The sequence below is a fragment of the Cibotium barometz genome, chromosome 49 (assembly GCF_041138505.1).
Source record: "Cibotium barometz isolate CiBa-2024 chromosome 49, ASM4113850v1, whole genome shotgun sequence".
Lineage (NCBI taxonomy): Eukaryota > Viridiplantae > Streptophyta > Polypodiopsida > Cyatheales > Cibotiaceae > Cibotium > Cibotium barometz.
The window spans coordinates 46,313,297-46,330,652 of NC_141094.1; the positions used below are offsets into that span (position 1 = coordinate 46,313,297).

The following is a 17,356-nucleotide window of genomic DNA, read 5'->3' on the forward strand; positions in this document are numbered from 1 at the left end:
GACGCCCCCCCGGCCCCCCCGGGCCGTGCCTGCCGTAATGCCCCCCGCCCCCCCGGGGCCGTGCCGTGACGCCCCGCAGCCCCCCCCGGGGCCGTGCCGTGATGCCCCCCCAGGGCCGTGCCGTGACGCCCCCCTGGCCCCCCCGGGCCGTGCCTGCCGTGATGCCCCCCCCCCCCGGGGCCGTGCCGTGATGCCCCGCAGCCCCCCCCGGTGCCGTGCCGTGATGCCCCCCCCGGGGCCGTGCCGTGACGCCCCCCCGGCCCCCCCGGGCCATGCCTGCCGTGATGCCCCCCGCCCCCCCGCCGCGGGGCCGTGCCGTGACGCCCCCCGGCCCCCCCGGGCCGTGCCTGCCGTGATGCCCCCCGCCCCCCCGGGGCTGTGCCGTGACGCCCCGCAGCCCCCCCGGTGCCATGCCGTGATGCCCCCCCGGGCCATGCCGTGACGCCCCCCGGCCCCCCCGGGCCGTGCCTGCCGTGATGCCCCCCGCCCCCCCGGGGCCGTGCCGTGATGCCCCCCGCCCCCCCGGGGCCGTGCCGTGCCGTGACGCCCCCCGCAGCCCCCCCGGTGCCGTGCCGTGACGGCCCCGCAGTCCCCCCGGGGCCGTGCCGTGACGCCCCCCGGCCCCCCCGGGCCGTGCTTGCCGTGATGCCCCCCGCCCCCCCGTCATGCCCCCCGCCCCCCCGGGGCCATGCCGTGCCGTGACGCCCCCCGCCCCCCGAGGCCGTGCCGTGCCGTGACGCCCCGCAGCCCCCCCGGGGCCGTGCCGTGACGCCCCCCGCAGCCCCCCCCGCCGGTGCCGTGCCATGACTTTCCCGCCGCAGCCCCCCCGGGGCCGTGCCATGACGCCCCCGCAGCCCCCCCGGTGCCGTGCCGGGTGCCGTGCCGTGACGCACCCCGGGCCGTGCCGTGACGCCCCCGCAGCCCCCGCCCCCCCGTGACGCCCCCCGCCGCAGCCTCCCGAGGCCGTGCGGTCGTGACGGCCCCTTGGCCCCCCCGGTGCCGTGCCGTGACGCCCCCCGCAGCCCCCCCCGGGCCGTGCCGTGACGCCCCCCGGCCGCAGCCCCCCCCGTGCCGTGCCGTGACGCCCCGCAGCCCCCCCGGGGCCGTGACGCCCCCGCAGCCCCCCCCCGCCGGTGCCGTGCCGTGATGCCCCCCGCAGCCCCCCCCGGGCCGTGCCGTGACGCCCCCCGCAGCCCCCCCCGTGCGGTGCCGTGACGCCCCGCAGCCCCCCCCGGGGCCGTGACGCCCCCGCAGCCCCGCAGCCCCCCCGGTGCCGTGCCGTGATGCCCCCCAGCCCCCCCGGGGCCGTGACGCCCCCGCAGCCCCGCAAACCCCCCCCGGTGCCGTGCCGTGACGCCCCCGCAGCCCCCCCGGTGTCGTGCCGTGACGCCCCCCAGCCCCCCCCGGTGCCGTGCCGTGACGCCCCCGCCCGGGGCCGTGCCGTGACGCCCCGCGGCCCTAGCCCCCCCCCCCCCCCCCCCCCCGTCGGTGCCGTGCCGTGACGCCCCGGGACCGTGCCGTGACGCCCCCGCAGCCCCCCCGCCGTGCCGTGCGGTGCTGTGACGCCCCCGCAGCCCCGCCCCCCCCGTGCCGTGCCGTGCCGTGACGCCCCCACAGCCCCCCCCGCGGCGCGGTGCCGTGACGCCCCGCAGCCCCCCCCGGGGCCGTGCCATGACGCCCCCGCAGCCCCGGGGCCGTGCCGTGACGCCCCGCACCCCCCCCGGTGCCGTGCCGTGACGCCCCGCAGCCCCCCCCGGCGCGGTGCCGTGACGCCCCCGTAGCCCCCCCGGTGCCGTGCCGTGACGCCCCGCAGCCCCCCCCGGCGCGGTGCCGTGACGCCCCGCAGCCCCCCCGGTGCCGTGCCCCGCAGCCCCCCTGGTGCCGTGCCGTGACGCCCCCGCCGCAGCCCCCCCGGTGCCGTGCCGTGACGCCCCCCACCCCCCCCGGGGCCGTGCCGTGCCGTGACGCCCCGCAGCCCCCCGGGGCCGTGCCGTGACGCCCCCCGCCGTGCCGTAGGGTGCCGTCACGCCCCCGCGGCCCCGCCCCCCCGGTGCCGTGCCGTGACGCCCCCACAGCCCCCCCCCGGCGCGGTGCCGCCCCCCCGGTGCCGTGCCGTGACGCCCCGCAGCCCCCCCCCCGGCGCGGTGCCGTGACGCCCCGCAGCCCCCCCGCTGGTGCCGTGCCTCGCAGCCCCCCCGGTGCCGTGCCGTGACGCCCCCGCAGCCCCCCCGGTGCCGTGCCGTGACGCCCCCCGCCCCCCCGCCGGGGCCGTGCCGTGCCGTGACGCCCCGCAGCCCCCCCGGGGCCGTGCCGTGACGCCCCCCGCAGCCCCGTGACGCCCCCCCCCCGCCGTGACGCCCCCCGCCGTGCCGTGGGGTGCCGTGACGCCCCCGCAGCCCCGCCCCCCGGTGCCGTGCCATGACGCCCCACAGCCCCCCCCGGCGCGGTGCCGTGACGCCCCGCAGCCCCCCCCGGGGCCGTGCCATGACGCCCCCGCAGCCCCCCCGGTGCCGTGCCGTGATGCCCCGCAGCCCCCCCGCCGGCGCGGTGCCGTGACGCCCCGCAGCCCCCCCGGTGCCGTGCCCCGCAGCCCCCCTACTAAGAGTTTTTGGGGATGCTGCCACTGCCAGTTTAATGAGGCTTTAGACCCCTTCGCAAAGGCATTGACTATAAAGATCAGCCATGCATGGGATACAGTGTGCAACACATGCACAAGCTTATGCAGCATACTCAAAGGAGAGTAAATTCTGGTCTAGCACATCCTTTTGCCAAAGGTCCGCCAGCATTGAAGGTGCACTATTGAAATGTTAATAACAAGGTAGTTGAAAACTCTAAGGATGGGATTGTCAAGCACAAATCATATGATAAAAAAGGTCATCACATCAAAGGATACAGCCAGGCTGGAATATTAAAGAAGCATCCACTTCACTACTTGGAGGGGAGCTTATGAATTTACCTCCCATAGTATGCAGCCCAATGCAAAGCTGTCCACCCCTTCCTATCTCGGAAGTCAATGCTCATTCCAGAAGCCATTAAAATCCCTATCACCCATTCATAGCCAAGGGCCGACGCTAAGTGTAGTGCAGTCTGTCCCAACTTGTCAAAAGGTAGCCAACTTTTCGCGCCCAGTTCAGGTTTCTTATAGAGCCAATCCATAAGCTTGTGTTTCAAACACATTTGCAAAAGATGCTCCTTTACCTCAGATAGATTACTAGAATGTTCACTCAATAGGTTTTCAATAGCAGACCAATCTTGCTCTAGGGTGCCTGTAAGCCGAGCTAGCCTAGAAGGTGCAGACAAAGTACTTCCTTGGGATTTCTGAGTTGTCAATGCATTATTGTACTCATTACTGCCTAGCAGTAGTCGAGCTAATCTGCATTGCAGCATTGCATCTTCATAGAATTCATCTGTCCTTGCATCAACCGTTTGTTTCCAACTCTCTGGATTGCTTCTAAGCTCAAAAAGCTTCAAATCACTGCAAGCTTGCTTGCTCCCATAAGTAACAGAGAAAGAAACTTTGCCTGGAGCTGATACTTCTGGAGATTTACACCTAAGAACACCCAGCTGAACTATCTCTGCCGGAACCTCGACATCACCAAACATGCAGCACCAATGTATCTTATAGAATTCATGTATATCCCCACGGAATTGGCCTGTTACAATGACCTGCAACAAACACGTATATTCCATCAACTCAGCTAAGACTATCAAAAGCATGCAGTTAAGTACGCAGACTGCCAGCAGATCTGCTAAGTGAAGCTAGCATCATACACAGTAGGATATAGATTGATACCTTAACTTCCTCTGATACAAAGCTCCAACTTGGTGAATAATCTGTTATCTCAAAAAAAAGCCGTGGAAGAAACGAGGGTTTCAACTTCTCAGTCACCGGTGATTGCCATGCCAAATATGTTCCTTGTTCGATTTTTCCTTGACCATCCTCATGCATAGTAGTGTCCAAATAAGAGCAAGCATTATCTGAAGCTGCTAAAGCACTGGTTTTGTTCTCAACAGGAAGCTCCCTTTGCATCCACCTATCTAGACTATCAAGTTTTCTCAGCACTTCATCTCCATTGTCTTCTTGAGATTCAAAAAGAGTGACTTCTGTGGTCTGTTCACCTTCTAGCCATGGCATCTGTGAACTAACCTCTGCACTACGTGGCCACTCTGTAGTACAGTGCTCTCTGTTGTTGCGAATCATGTCTTCACTCTCAGTGGTGTTTTCAAACAAGGATGACAAACAACTGATTTGAGGAGTAAAATCCTGCAAAGCCTTCATACCATCAGTCCATAGAGCTTTCATGTACCCTAAACATGAATTTCAGAAACACTATTCTTTGCAGAACATCAATTTATAAACTACATATATCTATATACATAGACATAGAAATATGTGTGTGTGTGTGTGTGTGTGTGTGTGTGTGTGTGTGTGCGCGCGTGCGTGTATACATACTTTTTTTGGTAATATCCAGTGCAGTATTTATATGGTCATAAATTTACAAGATGGGAAGTCTCCGAGCGGAGAGTATCCCAAATGTCAGAAACATAAAGAGAAAAACTCTAAACAAGAAACATCCATATCACCCTCATGGCAGGCATCATATAAGGATTGCCGCAATGAGGCTCTGAAGGATTCATATGACTGGTGATTCTGCCGACCCAAGTATGCCAAATTATGCTCACTCCAGATTGTCCAAAGAGCCCAATATCTCACCCAAGAGAGAAATAGTGAGTATTGGGACAAGGACCGCATATATCTGCCAAAAAGCCAGAAATGTTTCCCAAAAAAGTGACTAGGGAAACGAAGCCGAAGAGAATCTGAAATTCTCCTGAAGAGGATCCTGGAACAAGGACAGTGCCAGAGCAGATGAAGAACAGTCTCTGAGGGAGCCTGACATCTTAGACACGTGGAAGGTGCAATGTGACGTTTAGCAAGTATGACCCCCACTGACAATGTACCTGTCAAACATCTCCAAAGAAAAAGTCTTTGTTTCAATGGCATTTTACACTTCCACAACATCCGGAGATTCTTTCTCCACCATGAGAGGGGCTTCCTTATATGCCACAGAGAATTAGCATGTTGATGAATCCATGGGGCAGCAGGCTGAAGAAGCCTGTAGGCTTTGATGGAGGTTAAGGCAGGAAGGGGAACCGGATGAATAAAAGTAGCAGATGGTTGCAATTGCCAATCCATAAGCCTGTCTGTGTCAGCCACAGGTGGAATAGGTAAAAAGGGATGCAATAAATCAGCAATTTTCTTCCATATCAACCTATGATGCATTCCCAATGCATAGGAAGCAGTGGCCCGGGGAAAGGATAAGACATATCCCCGATCATCTACCACATCATGTATGTACCTAATTCCCAATTTCATAAGATTGTATGCCCGAACAGGTTCCTGTAAAGCCAGTGGAGTGTCAAAGATTGCACTCCAATGAATACTTTCTTTCCTCATCGAGTTTGTCTGCAAGCAATTATCAGGAGCCCATTTGACTTTAGAGAGAACTTGTTTCCAGTCAAGTATGAGGGCAGTAGAGAAAGGACAACCAGGTATCCTCCCTACAAATCTCCCAATCACAACCTCCCAATGATCCGTAGTCCAATGACCATAAGCAGAAGTCCTCATGTTGACACACATGGATGCCAACATACAAGTCCATGGCTGCTGTTGACGGAAAAAAGTATGCAACATTGTAGCCTTCCTTGCAAGTACATGATATTTTATATTGAGGACATTTAATCCACCATGCATCTTTGGGGAGCACACCATTTCCATCTTCATCAGTCTCAATGCTTTCACAGCAGTTTTTGTCTTCCATAATATCTCCATAGCTTGAGACATAAAAGCTGAAATATCCCTGGAGGACCAATGCAGCAAGGGCAAATAGAACTGGACATAAGACATCACAATGGATTGTACTATTCTAAGCCTGACATGAAGAGGCCAAGTAGAAATCTTCCAGTATTCCAGTTTATGTTGAAGTCTTTGGAAAATCCATTTTAACTGCTGCTTTCTGGTGATATGCCATCCTATGGGATATCCCAAATGCCTGACAATATCTCTGGAATGCACCACTTGACCCGGCCAAAGAATAGAATGCCAGTCACATTGTTTCAGGGGGAGTAATTTAGATTTTTCAAAATTGACATGCAATCCCGCTGCCAACCCATATAAAGAAAGAGTAGCCATAAGCATGCGAAGTTCCTGAGGAGAATTCTGTGGCATGAAGAAGGAATCATCAGCATATGCTTGTGCCAAAAAAGATGTAGTCCCTGGGATTTTGAGACCAGTCATCTGTCCTGTGTTTGTAAGATGATCAAGATACATCAAAAGAGGATGGGTCGCAATGGCATAGAAGAGAGCACTGAGAGGGCAGCCCTGTCTAACTGATCGACCCAATATCCATGACCGAGACAGATGGCGTCTAAGAATGCATTGAGCAGTAGAGCCGGAATAAAGCCAGTAAACTGCATTTGCCATCTTGGGACCAAACCCCAACTTTGTCATGATCTGAGAGATGAAATCCCATTGAACATTGTCAAATGCCTTGGCAATATCCACCTGCAATATAAGCACATCTTGATCCGAATACTTAGCATATTCTATTGCAGTCAAGGCATTGGATATATTGTCATGGATTTGTCTTCGCGGCACAAAACCATACTGATGAGAATGAAGTCCTGCATGCAATATCCTGTGAAGCCTATGTACAATCATTTTGGCAATAAGTTTGTAAAGTACAGGCATCAAAGTAATAGGCCTCCAATCTGATATATGATCACACAGATGTTTTTTGGGGACAAGCTTGACTATACCATGCTTCCAAGAGTGCGGCAACTGATTTGCTTCCCAAGCCACATCGATCATTTGCAAAAGGACCTCTTTCAAATCATCCCAAAAAGAAATATAAAATTCCACTGTGAGGCCGTCCCAGCCAGGGGACTTGTATTTGCTGAGGTGAAATAACGCATTATCAAGTTCCGTGTCAGTAAAAGGCCTTTCCAAGGTAAGAGCATCATTCATTTCAACTATTCCAGAAACATATCGAAGACATTCAGTCCTGGCATCAGTCACTTGATTAGATGGGGAACCAGGAGCAGAAAACAATTTCTGGAAATAATCGTGGCATTCGTCTTGGAGATCAGAGAAAGAGTGAGTCCAAGAGCCATCCATTTTCCTAACCCTTAGACATGAATTTTTATTTCGAGTAGCATGCAGGCCCTGGAAAAAGGATTTCGAAGAGCAGCCCTTATCCATGAGGGGCTTCATTCTTGCCCTAATCTGCCATTTGTGCAATTTCCTCTGATCATTAAGAGCAATTTTAAAATGTGCATGTGAAAGGGAATCCTTTTCTGAATCAGACAGTGGCCTCGACTGAGAAAATTCAGTCAAATGTTGTGCTGTCCTTTTTGCCCATTTAACCTCATTCCTCCATTTTGTCATATGCCATTTGCCATACTCCCTAATGACATTCTGAATACGAGAGACGAAGCTGTCCCAAGCATAATTCATGTCCTCCTGAGCATGAACTGGCAAAGGATGAATGGCCAATCTGATCATTTGCTGAAAATTGTGATGTTGAAAATAAGCCCGATTAGCATGCAGTAGTCTACTGGAGAGAAATGACAAATCATCCACAGGCATGCCAAGCTGCAAATTCATCCACAATGGAGCATGATCTGACAAGCCCAATGAGAAATCTATAAGGAGATGAGGGCTAAATCTGCAAATTGTTGTGGATAAAACAGATACCATCTGTCAAGCCTTGCCCAATATGTAGTAAGTGCATTATGATGAAAAGTATATCCAGGGACTGACCCTTGGAGAAGTATCCATAAATCTTCAGCCTGCAGAGAAAGAAGCATGTCATCCCATTTGTGCCTTTCCAGTGATAGCATATGAGATCGTGAAGTGGTATTATCTCTAGGCATAGGGGAATTATTAAAATCCCCACAGATGAATGCATTGGATCTCCATGGATATCTGCATAAAGAATCCCACAAAGAAGCCCTCATGGCAGAGGTCTGGGGGGCATAGACTGATGCAAACTCAAAAATATCACCATTAACATTGCATTGTATTACTATCCATCTGCCACTATTGTCATTGAAGGCCAACTGAGGCTGCAATTCATGTCTAACCAGCATGCATACACCTGAATAGGTAGCAGTACCAGCATAATATATATCATAACCGTTGAAAAAACCATGTTGTCCAGCCATGGAGTGTTGATTATGCTCTTGCAAACAAACAATATCTGGCTGCATTTTATATACATAAATCCAGAAAAGCCTCCACTTTGAGACATTGCAGAGGCTCTGTACATTGTATGTAAAGCACTTAAGTGTTTGAAGCATGAAAAGGTATGTACAGAAGAGTGAGAGGATAAGAACCATACATCAGAGAGGCTAGGCCTCTGCCTGCATAGGCTGCATGCCTTCATTGCCCATGAAAGACATAGCATTTTCCTCTTCTTTTGAATCACATATGGGGATGCCCTTCTTCAGTACGCCCACCCAATTTTGAAGGATAGGAGCAGAGGCTGAAGTAGAAGTTTGTCCTGGTGAGGGAGAAGAAGCATCCCATTGACGAGATTGAAGGGGGCGTTGCTTCAATACAACCACCTTCTTGGGTTGTTTAAAACCGTCCTGATCAATCCCCACAGTTTCCTTCATCTTCTCTTTCCCTTTATCTTTTCCTTTTCCTGGAAGTGCGAGCATCTGATTGACTGATTTTGCATTCTTTGCTCCATTTGTATTTGTTGTCTTGACTTGCAAATTCTCATTCTTTTCCCGTGTCTGGGGCGGCAAGGCATTTGGGGGGGGCTGATGCAGAACCATTGGGCATTCAGAGGCTAGATGCCCAAACTTGTGACAGGCAAAACAAGCACCTGCAAACATACCCCACTTCAATTCAAAATACTTTTTGCCCAATTTTACTCCCTCAACTTCCACCGCAATAGAAGGAGGAGTAGGTATGTCAGTGTCCCAAAGAATGCAGAACCTGTTACGATTTCCCATGGGGCGTGGTGGACAAATGACCTGTCCCAAGGAAGCAGCCAGGCCAGGCAACTCTTCACGCATGTAGTCCGGGAAGTTTGCAACTTCAACCCATACAGGGCAGTGATGCCGTATAAGACTTTGATAGTCCTTGTTTGGGGACCAGGGCATAGCATGTACCATTTGCCTCCCATAAAACAGGGGAGAGAACTCAAGAAGCCTCTGCTTGCATGAAGCATCTGATAAATGCACCTCATAAAAGCCTCTGGAAGCAAAATACACTCCCTCTACAAAGCATCCTCCAAGGATGGACTTAATCCACTGCGCGACATCGCTGGCCGCAGGGATTCTTCCTGGAAAGAATATTATAACCGCAGTTTGAGACAACTTTCTGAGAGGGTTTACCAGGGACGGCAACTTCAATTTGTAGGTGACCTCTGGAATCGGTTTGCCCCATTCCTGTCGTGACTGCTGAAAGTCATCCTTAAGGGTATCAAACACATACTGAGCTTCCAACGTAAATGCATCATCTTGTAAAGCCGGCTCTGATAGGCGGCGCTTAGCATCTGCAGATCTTTCTTTTCGGGCATATGTACAAACATCTAAGGCTGAATCCATTGATAGAAAAACGGAAAGGGAAAGGCTGTGAAAAGGAACGTAGATGCGAGTTATGCAGGAAAACACAATCGGGCTCTGCAGCAGCAACAAACAGTCGGACTCTGCAGGTACACACAGTCGGGCTACTTCTCAACGACACACACACACACACGAGCAGCAGCACACTGTGACGTTGCCTCTGTAGGAATACAGTCGAGAGCAGCACACACAGACAGTTCGCGAGCAGCAAACGCAACCTTAACTACAGCCGACACACACTTTTTTTTTTTTCATTCACACACACACACACACACGTGCGTGTATACATACACGCAAACATACATATACATACACACACACATAAATATATATAGATAGAGACACACAAAAAAAGAGAAAAAGACACACGTGCACACACATGAAGAGAAAGAAAGAAAGATAGCTGTATTAACGTCTTCAACATGCCAAAATGTCCTATGAGACCAAAAATGATTACATTCATGCATGAAAGTACAACGTCTGATGAAAAGAAAATGACATAACAAGCTAAAGACTAAAAAGCTTATAGCTAATAGCTAAGATCTGAGTACAAAGGCACTCAAGTGCAAGAGCAAGTCCATGTACAAGGGGTCAAAGGCTCTACTATCCTCCTAAAATGTCCAAAGTGGGGCATTGCAACATGGTGAGCAATGTGTCGAAGCTGAGCCAACGGGAGAGAGAGAGCGTCTACTAAAGACCCAATGGGCCTATAAGACCAAAGTGATACAATAATGTCCATGGCATATCTCATCATGGAACAGACATGAGAAGAGCATCAGCCCCCAGTACATGGATACCACTCTCCAATATACAAGCATGGGAGAGAGTGTCACGTACATGCCCAACGTACATGCCCACTGGCAGCACGTGGACATGATCCTAATTGACAGCCAGTACCAGGGTAGGTACCGAGGTCGTGTCTGGGCGAGTCCTGGACAGATGAACAGATGGTACATGAGTGTTCTGCAGGATGACAACTTGAGGTGCAGAAGAAGGCTGAAGGACACTGGACAATATGGTCATCACGTACTTGAAGGTGAACTTGAGCATGAGGTCCATGAGAATTGGGGATCACATGGGCATCATGGAATGAATTTGGAGCCCATAGGGCTACCCAATGGTCAGTCCATAGGCCACCCCATGGGGCAGCCAAGGGGCATCCCTTGGTGGTTGCGTGGCCAGCCCCTCAAGGGCCAAACTAGCCAGTCGGCTGATTACAGCAGTCCGACCAGGTCTAGGGAGTGCCAACCAGCGCATGATGGAGAAACGCACACCTGACAGCTTTAAAGGAGGCACAAAGAATGGCCACATCAGCAAAAACATCATTAAACCAGTGTTTTTGTTATAACTTGGTCGTAAAGGTTTATTAAGGAGCCCGACTTGAATAAAAGACAGCCAACTTGATGTTTTGAGATTATATGAACAAGGGCTTGGGTTTCTCATTTATCCATCTCACAATCCCATGGTTGGAGATCTCTTCTCTGTTTTCCCCCCAACAGTAGAACTTCTACCTCTTTCTCATCCAGCACGAGGACACGCAACAGGTTCTCAAGGAGGACTCAAGCTTATCTCGAGGGTGTGGGAGAGCAAGCGAGAGGGAAGACTGCATGAAGAGCAACGTCTGATTACAGGCAACCTTCCGGAGAAGGAGAGAGCTGTCCGAATAAGACTATTGCAGGATGGAGGGATTTAGAGCAAGATAACAGAGTACATGGTCTCTGGTTGTCTGTTGCATCCCGTAGGGAGATCAATTTTACTCTGACGTATGCACTTCAATTAGGAGAGAAGAGAACTGATTTCTGAAACAAAGCCCCAATTTGATTTTTGTACCTTTTGATTTCTGTTGATTCTGCACAGGTGGTAAAAAGTTGCGCTTGTATATACAGTGCTCGTACAGTCAGTTGTAGCATCTCAATAGATGTGATACATCGTCGGGGGTGAGCTTGTTTTGTTGCAACATGGCCTACCCAAGTGTAGCGGCTCAGCGTGCAGGAGCAGCAGCAGTAGCAACAGCAGAAGTAGGTGCAGCATCAGCAGCAATAGGGCAGCGGCAATGGCGGCCACATGCAGCAACAACAGCAGGGCAGCACCGGCTGCAACTCAGCAGGGCAGCAGCGGCGGCGACAATGGCAGCAACGGCATAGACAGTTGCGCAGCTATTTGGCGGGGATGTTTTTGAGTCGGCAACAACTGCTGCAGGCAGCAACACACGTCGTCAAGTCGGGTAGCAGCAGATGCACACGACTTGCAAAATAGTAGGGAGATAATGCTCAAAGTGCTTGCTTAATTCCATTGAGAAGAGGGCCTTTAAATAGGCTGAGTACAAGGCTTGAATTAGCTACTAGTACAAGAGATTATGTGTGATTAGGTGGGATTAGGTAGTCCCTGAATCTCTCCACCTTTCCCTAAATCAGTTCCTTGATTGGTAGAAAGGTAAATGCCCCCTTTTTGACGTTTGCCTTGTTTACTTTTTATCTGCTCTCTTTTACAAGAGTGTGTGCACATGCCTTTCGTATTTTGTGCTTGGATAAGGCTTGCTCTCCAACATGTAGTGAGAGAAAGAAAGAAAAAAGTGGATAAGGCTTGTTCACCAACATGTAGTGAGAGAAAAAAAGTTTATTAATGTGTACTGAAGGCCCAAAGGACCTATGAGACCAAAATTAGTACAAGTGTGTTCCATGGTATATCTCATAATGGAAAAAGAGAGAGGCAGAGAGAGAAATTTAATCAGTTAGCACAAAGTGTATGTCATAAATGTCAGTTTGAGTACCTGGCATTCAAAAGCAGCTTGAGAATTTATGGGTGCTCTGTGTGCAATCGTATCTTGAACACGGCTCTGCAATGCAGGCAATTGTGGGTCATTGAGAAGCTGTATTTGGTTGTGGGCAGGCTGTCTAGGTGCATGATTAGCCAGTCGTAAGACTTTGTCCCAAGCCAACGTGTTCATAGCACTTGTGTTAGGATTTCCCTCACCTATGCCATGTGAAGGAAAACAGAAATCAAGAAGGTATGATTGTTAGGTATCTTGTTTGCATGTTTATGGTACTTAAAATAACCATGTGATAGCAAGCTAGTTTGATTGAGCAAGCATCAGATAGCAGGTTAGGTTGAATTGTGTATAGCTTACACTGTGCATGACATGTTAGTAATACTTCCATTGAGCAGGCATCTGATAGCAAGCTAGCTTGAATTGTGTATAGCTTACATTGGGCATGACATGTTAGTAATGCTTCCATTGAGCAGGCATCTGATAGCAGGCTAGCTTGAATTGTGTATTTCTTACACTGGCCATGACATGTTAGTAATACTTCCATTCATACCTTGATCCTCAACAAGCAAGCAAGTGAAACCCGCTGAATTGTGTGTAACATGTTAGCAATACTTCCATTCATGCCTTGATCCTCAACAAGCTGGCAAGTGTTACCTGCTGAATTTTGCAGCGACTGCGACCGTACTTCTGCATTAGCAAACCCAGTCTCCTCAGTGGATCCGAAGTCCTCAAGAGAAAACTTGTCGAAGTCATCATTTCCATTTGAATTGAATTCTGAAAAATCCAATGGGGGTGTTGAAGCAGGACCTGCAGAGCTCCCTAAACTCAGTGCAGGCTCCACATCTGTGAAAAGTGAGTCTACAGTGTATTGTTCAGGTTGCATGCCCTGCACAGAGCTAGGTTGGCATGCATGTTGCGAATTGGCCTTAACACCCTGCATACAAAACAGCTGGCACAAGGTAAGATCTTTACCATCTTCAATAAGAAAAAGGTGCACTGAGACCTGTTTGATTCTTCAAAAACATCACACCTCTTTGACTTCCAAGTAATGGACAAGAACAATATGTTCAAGGGTCCTGCAAAAGGATCAGATTTATAATCACACCTAAGCTGGCTCATAAAACTTGCCAGTCTCTCTTCGCAAGAAAACTCACACAACAAATTATGACCAACAAGAAGAATAGGATTTGGTAACCGACTTGTCCAGCAGCCAATAAACCCTGCGCTGCAAATTCGACTGGCCATCGCCATGAGCATAGTACACATGTATTTTTTCTTCGCTACCAACCTGGGAAAATTAGGAATTAAAGTTAATGCCATTTGCTTCAGTGCACAAGCCAATAATGCTTTGCTCATTAGCATGGTATTGTCTAGCCTTCATTTACTCCTCAAAGTTTAATGAAAAGCTCCCTTACTCTCTAGTTCTACACGTCTAATCATGTGTGTGTGTAATCTAGACTGTTGAAGATATAAAGGAAATATGACAACCCTAGGTCCTTAGTGAGATCATGTGGTCACAAATTTCAGTAAATTCCAAACTTGTTCAAAGAATTAAAACAAAAATGAGTTTGAAAGGAGGGGAGGGGGGGCATGGACTAAAGGTTTTGAAGACATTCAACTCTCATGGGTGTTCTAAAAGATGAAGATTAATGACCAAAACCTTCACACAACTTACCTTAAGATGTTCATGAGCCTCTTTAACAGTTTTGTTGTCCTTCTTCTTACGCCATGGATGGCCATCCCTTCGAAAGTTCCGTAGCATTTTGCGATCAAAGAGAATCAATGTGCCACCTTGCATGCAACATGGTAACATTAGCATGATAGTTCAAATTAACAAGGATATAGAAACTAGTCTTTTGACATAACAAAGCTACCTAAAGCACTAAAACAAGGAGGTTGGAGGTGCTTGAGCAATGACTAAGAAGTAAAAGACATGGTATGTGTTGTTGGTAGTATGATGGACACCTTATGTACAAAGACGTGTTATGTCCCATGTCTAGGACATAACGAGGCTAGTATTTAGAGGCCGGCTTCATTGGGAGCTCTACCTTGGGATTGGAGCATCCCAAGGGTCCCAGCTACTAGCCCATTGGCATGACACACCAGTGATAGTCGTGTGAGGACCAGAGATGTGTGGTATGGGACACGCATGCTTTTAGTGTCGGTCTCTAGCTCGGGGGTGGCTTACCATTGTATTCAATTTGAAGCCTGAGGTTGGGTGGCGAATGCTAGGCAAACCCCTTTATGTTCCCGTTGATTCATGCGATGCGTATGCGTAGTTGCAGTGTGTGGGATGTGCTTCTTGAGCTCTACCATGTGAGTATTGAGCGTGGGCGCACACACAGGTGAGTGGACTCTTGCTTGGGGTGTTTCATTTGGTATCAGAACTCATCTCGAGAGAGATGGTAGAGCCATTGAACAACTTTATTCATTTGGAATTTGGTTTTGGTCTTGAAATTCTAAGGTGGCTTTGATTTCTTGTAGAGAGCTTGTTTTGTTTTAATGTTTTACTTTTGTTGATAAGAGACCTTTTTTATTCTGAGAAAGAGCCTTTGGATAGTGAGAATGAGATTTTGAAATTTCATGTATTCAGAAATTTGCGTGTGAGAAAGGAAATCCCAAAACCTTTGAAAGCCTTTTGAAGGTATAAAAATGGCTGAAGAGCTTATAACCTTTGAATGGTTATGTTATTAAGGTTTTATTAAACCTTAATAGAAGCAAAGCATTGCTCATAGCTGAATTATAACGCTTGTAGAGATTTTGGACGTAGACCAGCATCGATTTGCGATGGCATCGATTCGTGACAGTAACAAGTGACGGACGCACTCGATTGGCGATCTCATTGGACCGCGTTGTCAACACCAAGATAATGCTATTTTCATCGCTCAACTATGCTTTATCTTCAAGCGCTCGTTTATGACAAAATAGTATTAAACCTAAGGTGTAGAAGTGGTTTCTCTTTTTCAAGGCTTATATGGAAAGCGACCCATTTTCATAGCCAGCGAGAACTTTCTCATACAAAAAACGAATTTTCAAACTTGGTTCTTGTGAGAATGCCAACAGTAGGCAAGAAGCGGAAGGAAACACAAAAGAGAAGGAGAGATAGAACAGTAGACAAACGCCGGAAACACACAAGTGTTGGAGGGCTTGAAGGAAGCCCAAAAGAATGTATTAAATACTGAAGTGTGTGATGATTACAAATGAGACTTTGCTCATGTTTATATAGCAACCTAAGGTGCTGGTCGGTTTTCTCATAAATGAGGACAAAAGAATAAATGACTAAATACATGTTCACACTATGTTATAAGTGATTATGGGCTGGCCGCCCACTCAGCCCTGCTGTCCAGAGGAAAACGCAAGGGTAAGAAAGGGCTGGAGCTGCAATCGTCCAACACCTCCTCTCAGCTCCAGCACGGAGGTCCAACACCCATGCGGCGAAGGAGCTGATAGAGTCGATGAACGAAGTCTTCATCGGTAGCCCCGCTTCCGAGGGAGATGAGCTGCTTCTGAATGGTTACAAACTCTGTGATTTGCTCCATGATCTGAGCAGTGTCGGAGATCTTCAGAGAAGCCAGCTGATTTTCAAGTGCTATCTTCTGAGCACTGTTCTCCCGATGATACCGAGTGTGGACAGAATGCCAAAGTTCAGCTGCAGTCTCGGCATCATCAGCTGCAAATTGCCTTGCAACAGAGGGCTTGATGTTGAACAAGATGAAGGCATGTGCCCTGGCATCCTTGTCCAGCCAAGCATCAATCTCGGCCTGAGAAGCGGAAAGGGGAGGTGCGGTGGAAACCCCATTGACGATAGTCCACAAGCGGTGGTACTGTAGAAGAGTCTTCATCTGAAAAACCCAGTCGAGGTAGTTGGAGCCATCTAGGATGGCTTCTTTGGGAAGCTGGGGAATAGATGAAGAAATGACGGTAGACGCCATGGAAAATCTTCTGAAAGGGAGGGAGGGCGGAAAATGAAGCAACAATTGCCTCGTTCAAGTGATAGCGATGAAGACGGGAGCGTGCCCGATGCGCGATGAAGTATGGGATATGGGAGTGGCACTATGTTGATCCAACTATATGGATTAACTACTGCCCGGGTGACATGGGACAGAAATAACTACTGCCCGGGTGACATGGGACAGAAATAACTACTATATAATTACTGCTGGAGTAGCACAGAGGCCAGAAACGCAAAAAACGCAAGCAGGCTGTGGGCAAAAAATGCAGGAGGGAGCGAGGGAAAAAGAAAGACGATGGGCAGCGTTTGACTGTTATCTTCCTGAAAACCTATACCTGTGCAATAGGAAGGCTGTGTGAACTTCAGGGCTCTGATACCATGTGAGAATGCCAACAGTAGGCAAGAAGCGGAAGGAAACACAAAAGAGAAGGAGAGATAGAACAGTAGACAAACGCCGGAAACACACAAGTGTTGGAGGGCTTGAAGGAAGCCCAAAAGAATGTATTAAATACTGAAGTGTGTGATGATTACAAATGAGACTTTGCTCATGTTTATATAGCAACCTAAGGTGCTGGTCGGTTTTCTCATAAATGAGGACAAAAGAATAAATGACTAAATACATGTTCACACTATGTTATAAGTGATTATGGGCTGGCCGCCCACTCAGCCCTGCTGTCCAGAGGAAAACGCAAGGGTAAGAAAGGGCTGGAGCTGCAATCGTCCAACAGTTCTCACAGTCTTTCTTACTCTTTTCAATCATTTAAAGGTTTCTAAAATCAAAAACCTTGAAGTTTCTCTTTCTACCTTTAAGATAAATCAAACAGATCTCTTCTTTCAAGTTCGAAACCAGGAGATTTTCCATCGTAGGACTTCAAGATTTCAAAAAAAAAAACCCAACTCTTTTATCTTCAAAAAAGAAATCCAAGTTTATCTTCTTATTTTCTTTTCGATGTCCTTTCATTTTAAATCATTCAATTGAATTATTTTATGATTCAAAC

The 17,356-nt window shown here is 49.7% G+C and overlaps 1 protein-coding gene across 1 annotated transcript; it reads right to left on the minus strand.

The window, feature by feature from the left end:
* Nucleotides 1–2,618: 2,618 nt before the first annotated feature.
* Nucleotides 2,619–16,338, minus strand: LOC147610666 (calmodulin-binding transcription activator 3-like). Its single transcript, XM_086786599.1, has 8 exons — nucleotides 15,834–16,338; nucleotides 14,082–14,197; nucleotides 13,606–13,694; nucleotides 13,437–13,482; nucleotides 13,061–13,340; nucleotides 12,407–12,609; nucleotides 3,794–4,264; nucleotides 2,619–3,666 (listed from the first exon to the last, which is right to left on the minus strand). The coding sequence occupies exons 1-8, from the start codon at nucleotides 16,336–16,338 to the stop codon at nucleotides 2,953–2,955; spliced, it is 2,424 nt and encodes an 807-aa protein (XP_086642725.1). The 3' UTR covers nucleotides 2,619–2,952.
* Nucleotides 16,339–17,356: the final 1,018 nt, after the last annotated feature.

Coding starts and splice junctions, on each gene's coding strand:
- LOC147610666 (XM_086786599.1), bottom strand. CDS start 16,338: ATGGCGTCTACCGTCATTTCTTCATCTATTCCCCAGCTTCCCAAAGAA. Junction 14,198..15,833: donor TCAGCTCCTTCGCCGCATGG/GTGTTGGACCTC, acceptor GTTGCATGCAAG/GTGGCACATTGATTCTCTTT. Junction 13,695..14,081: donor AGGCTCATGAACATCTTAAG/GTAAGTTGTGTG, acceptor TAATTTTCCCAG/GTTGGTAGCGAAGAAAAAAT.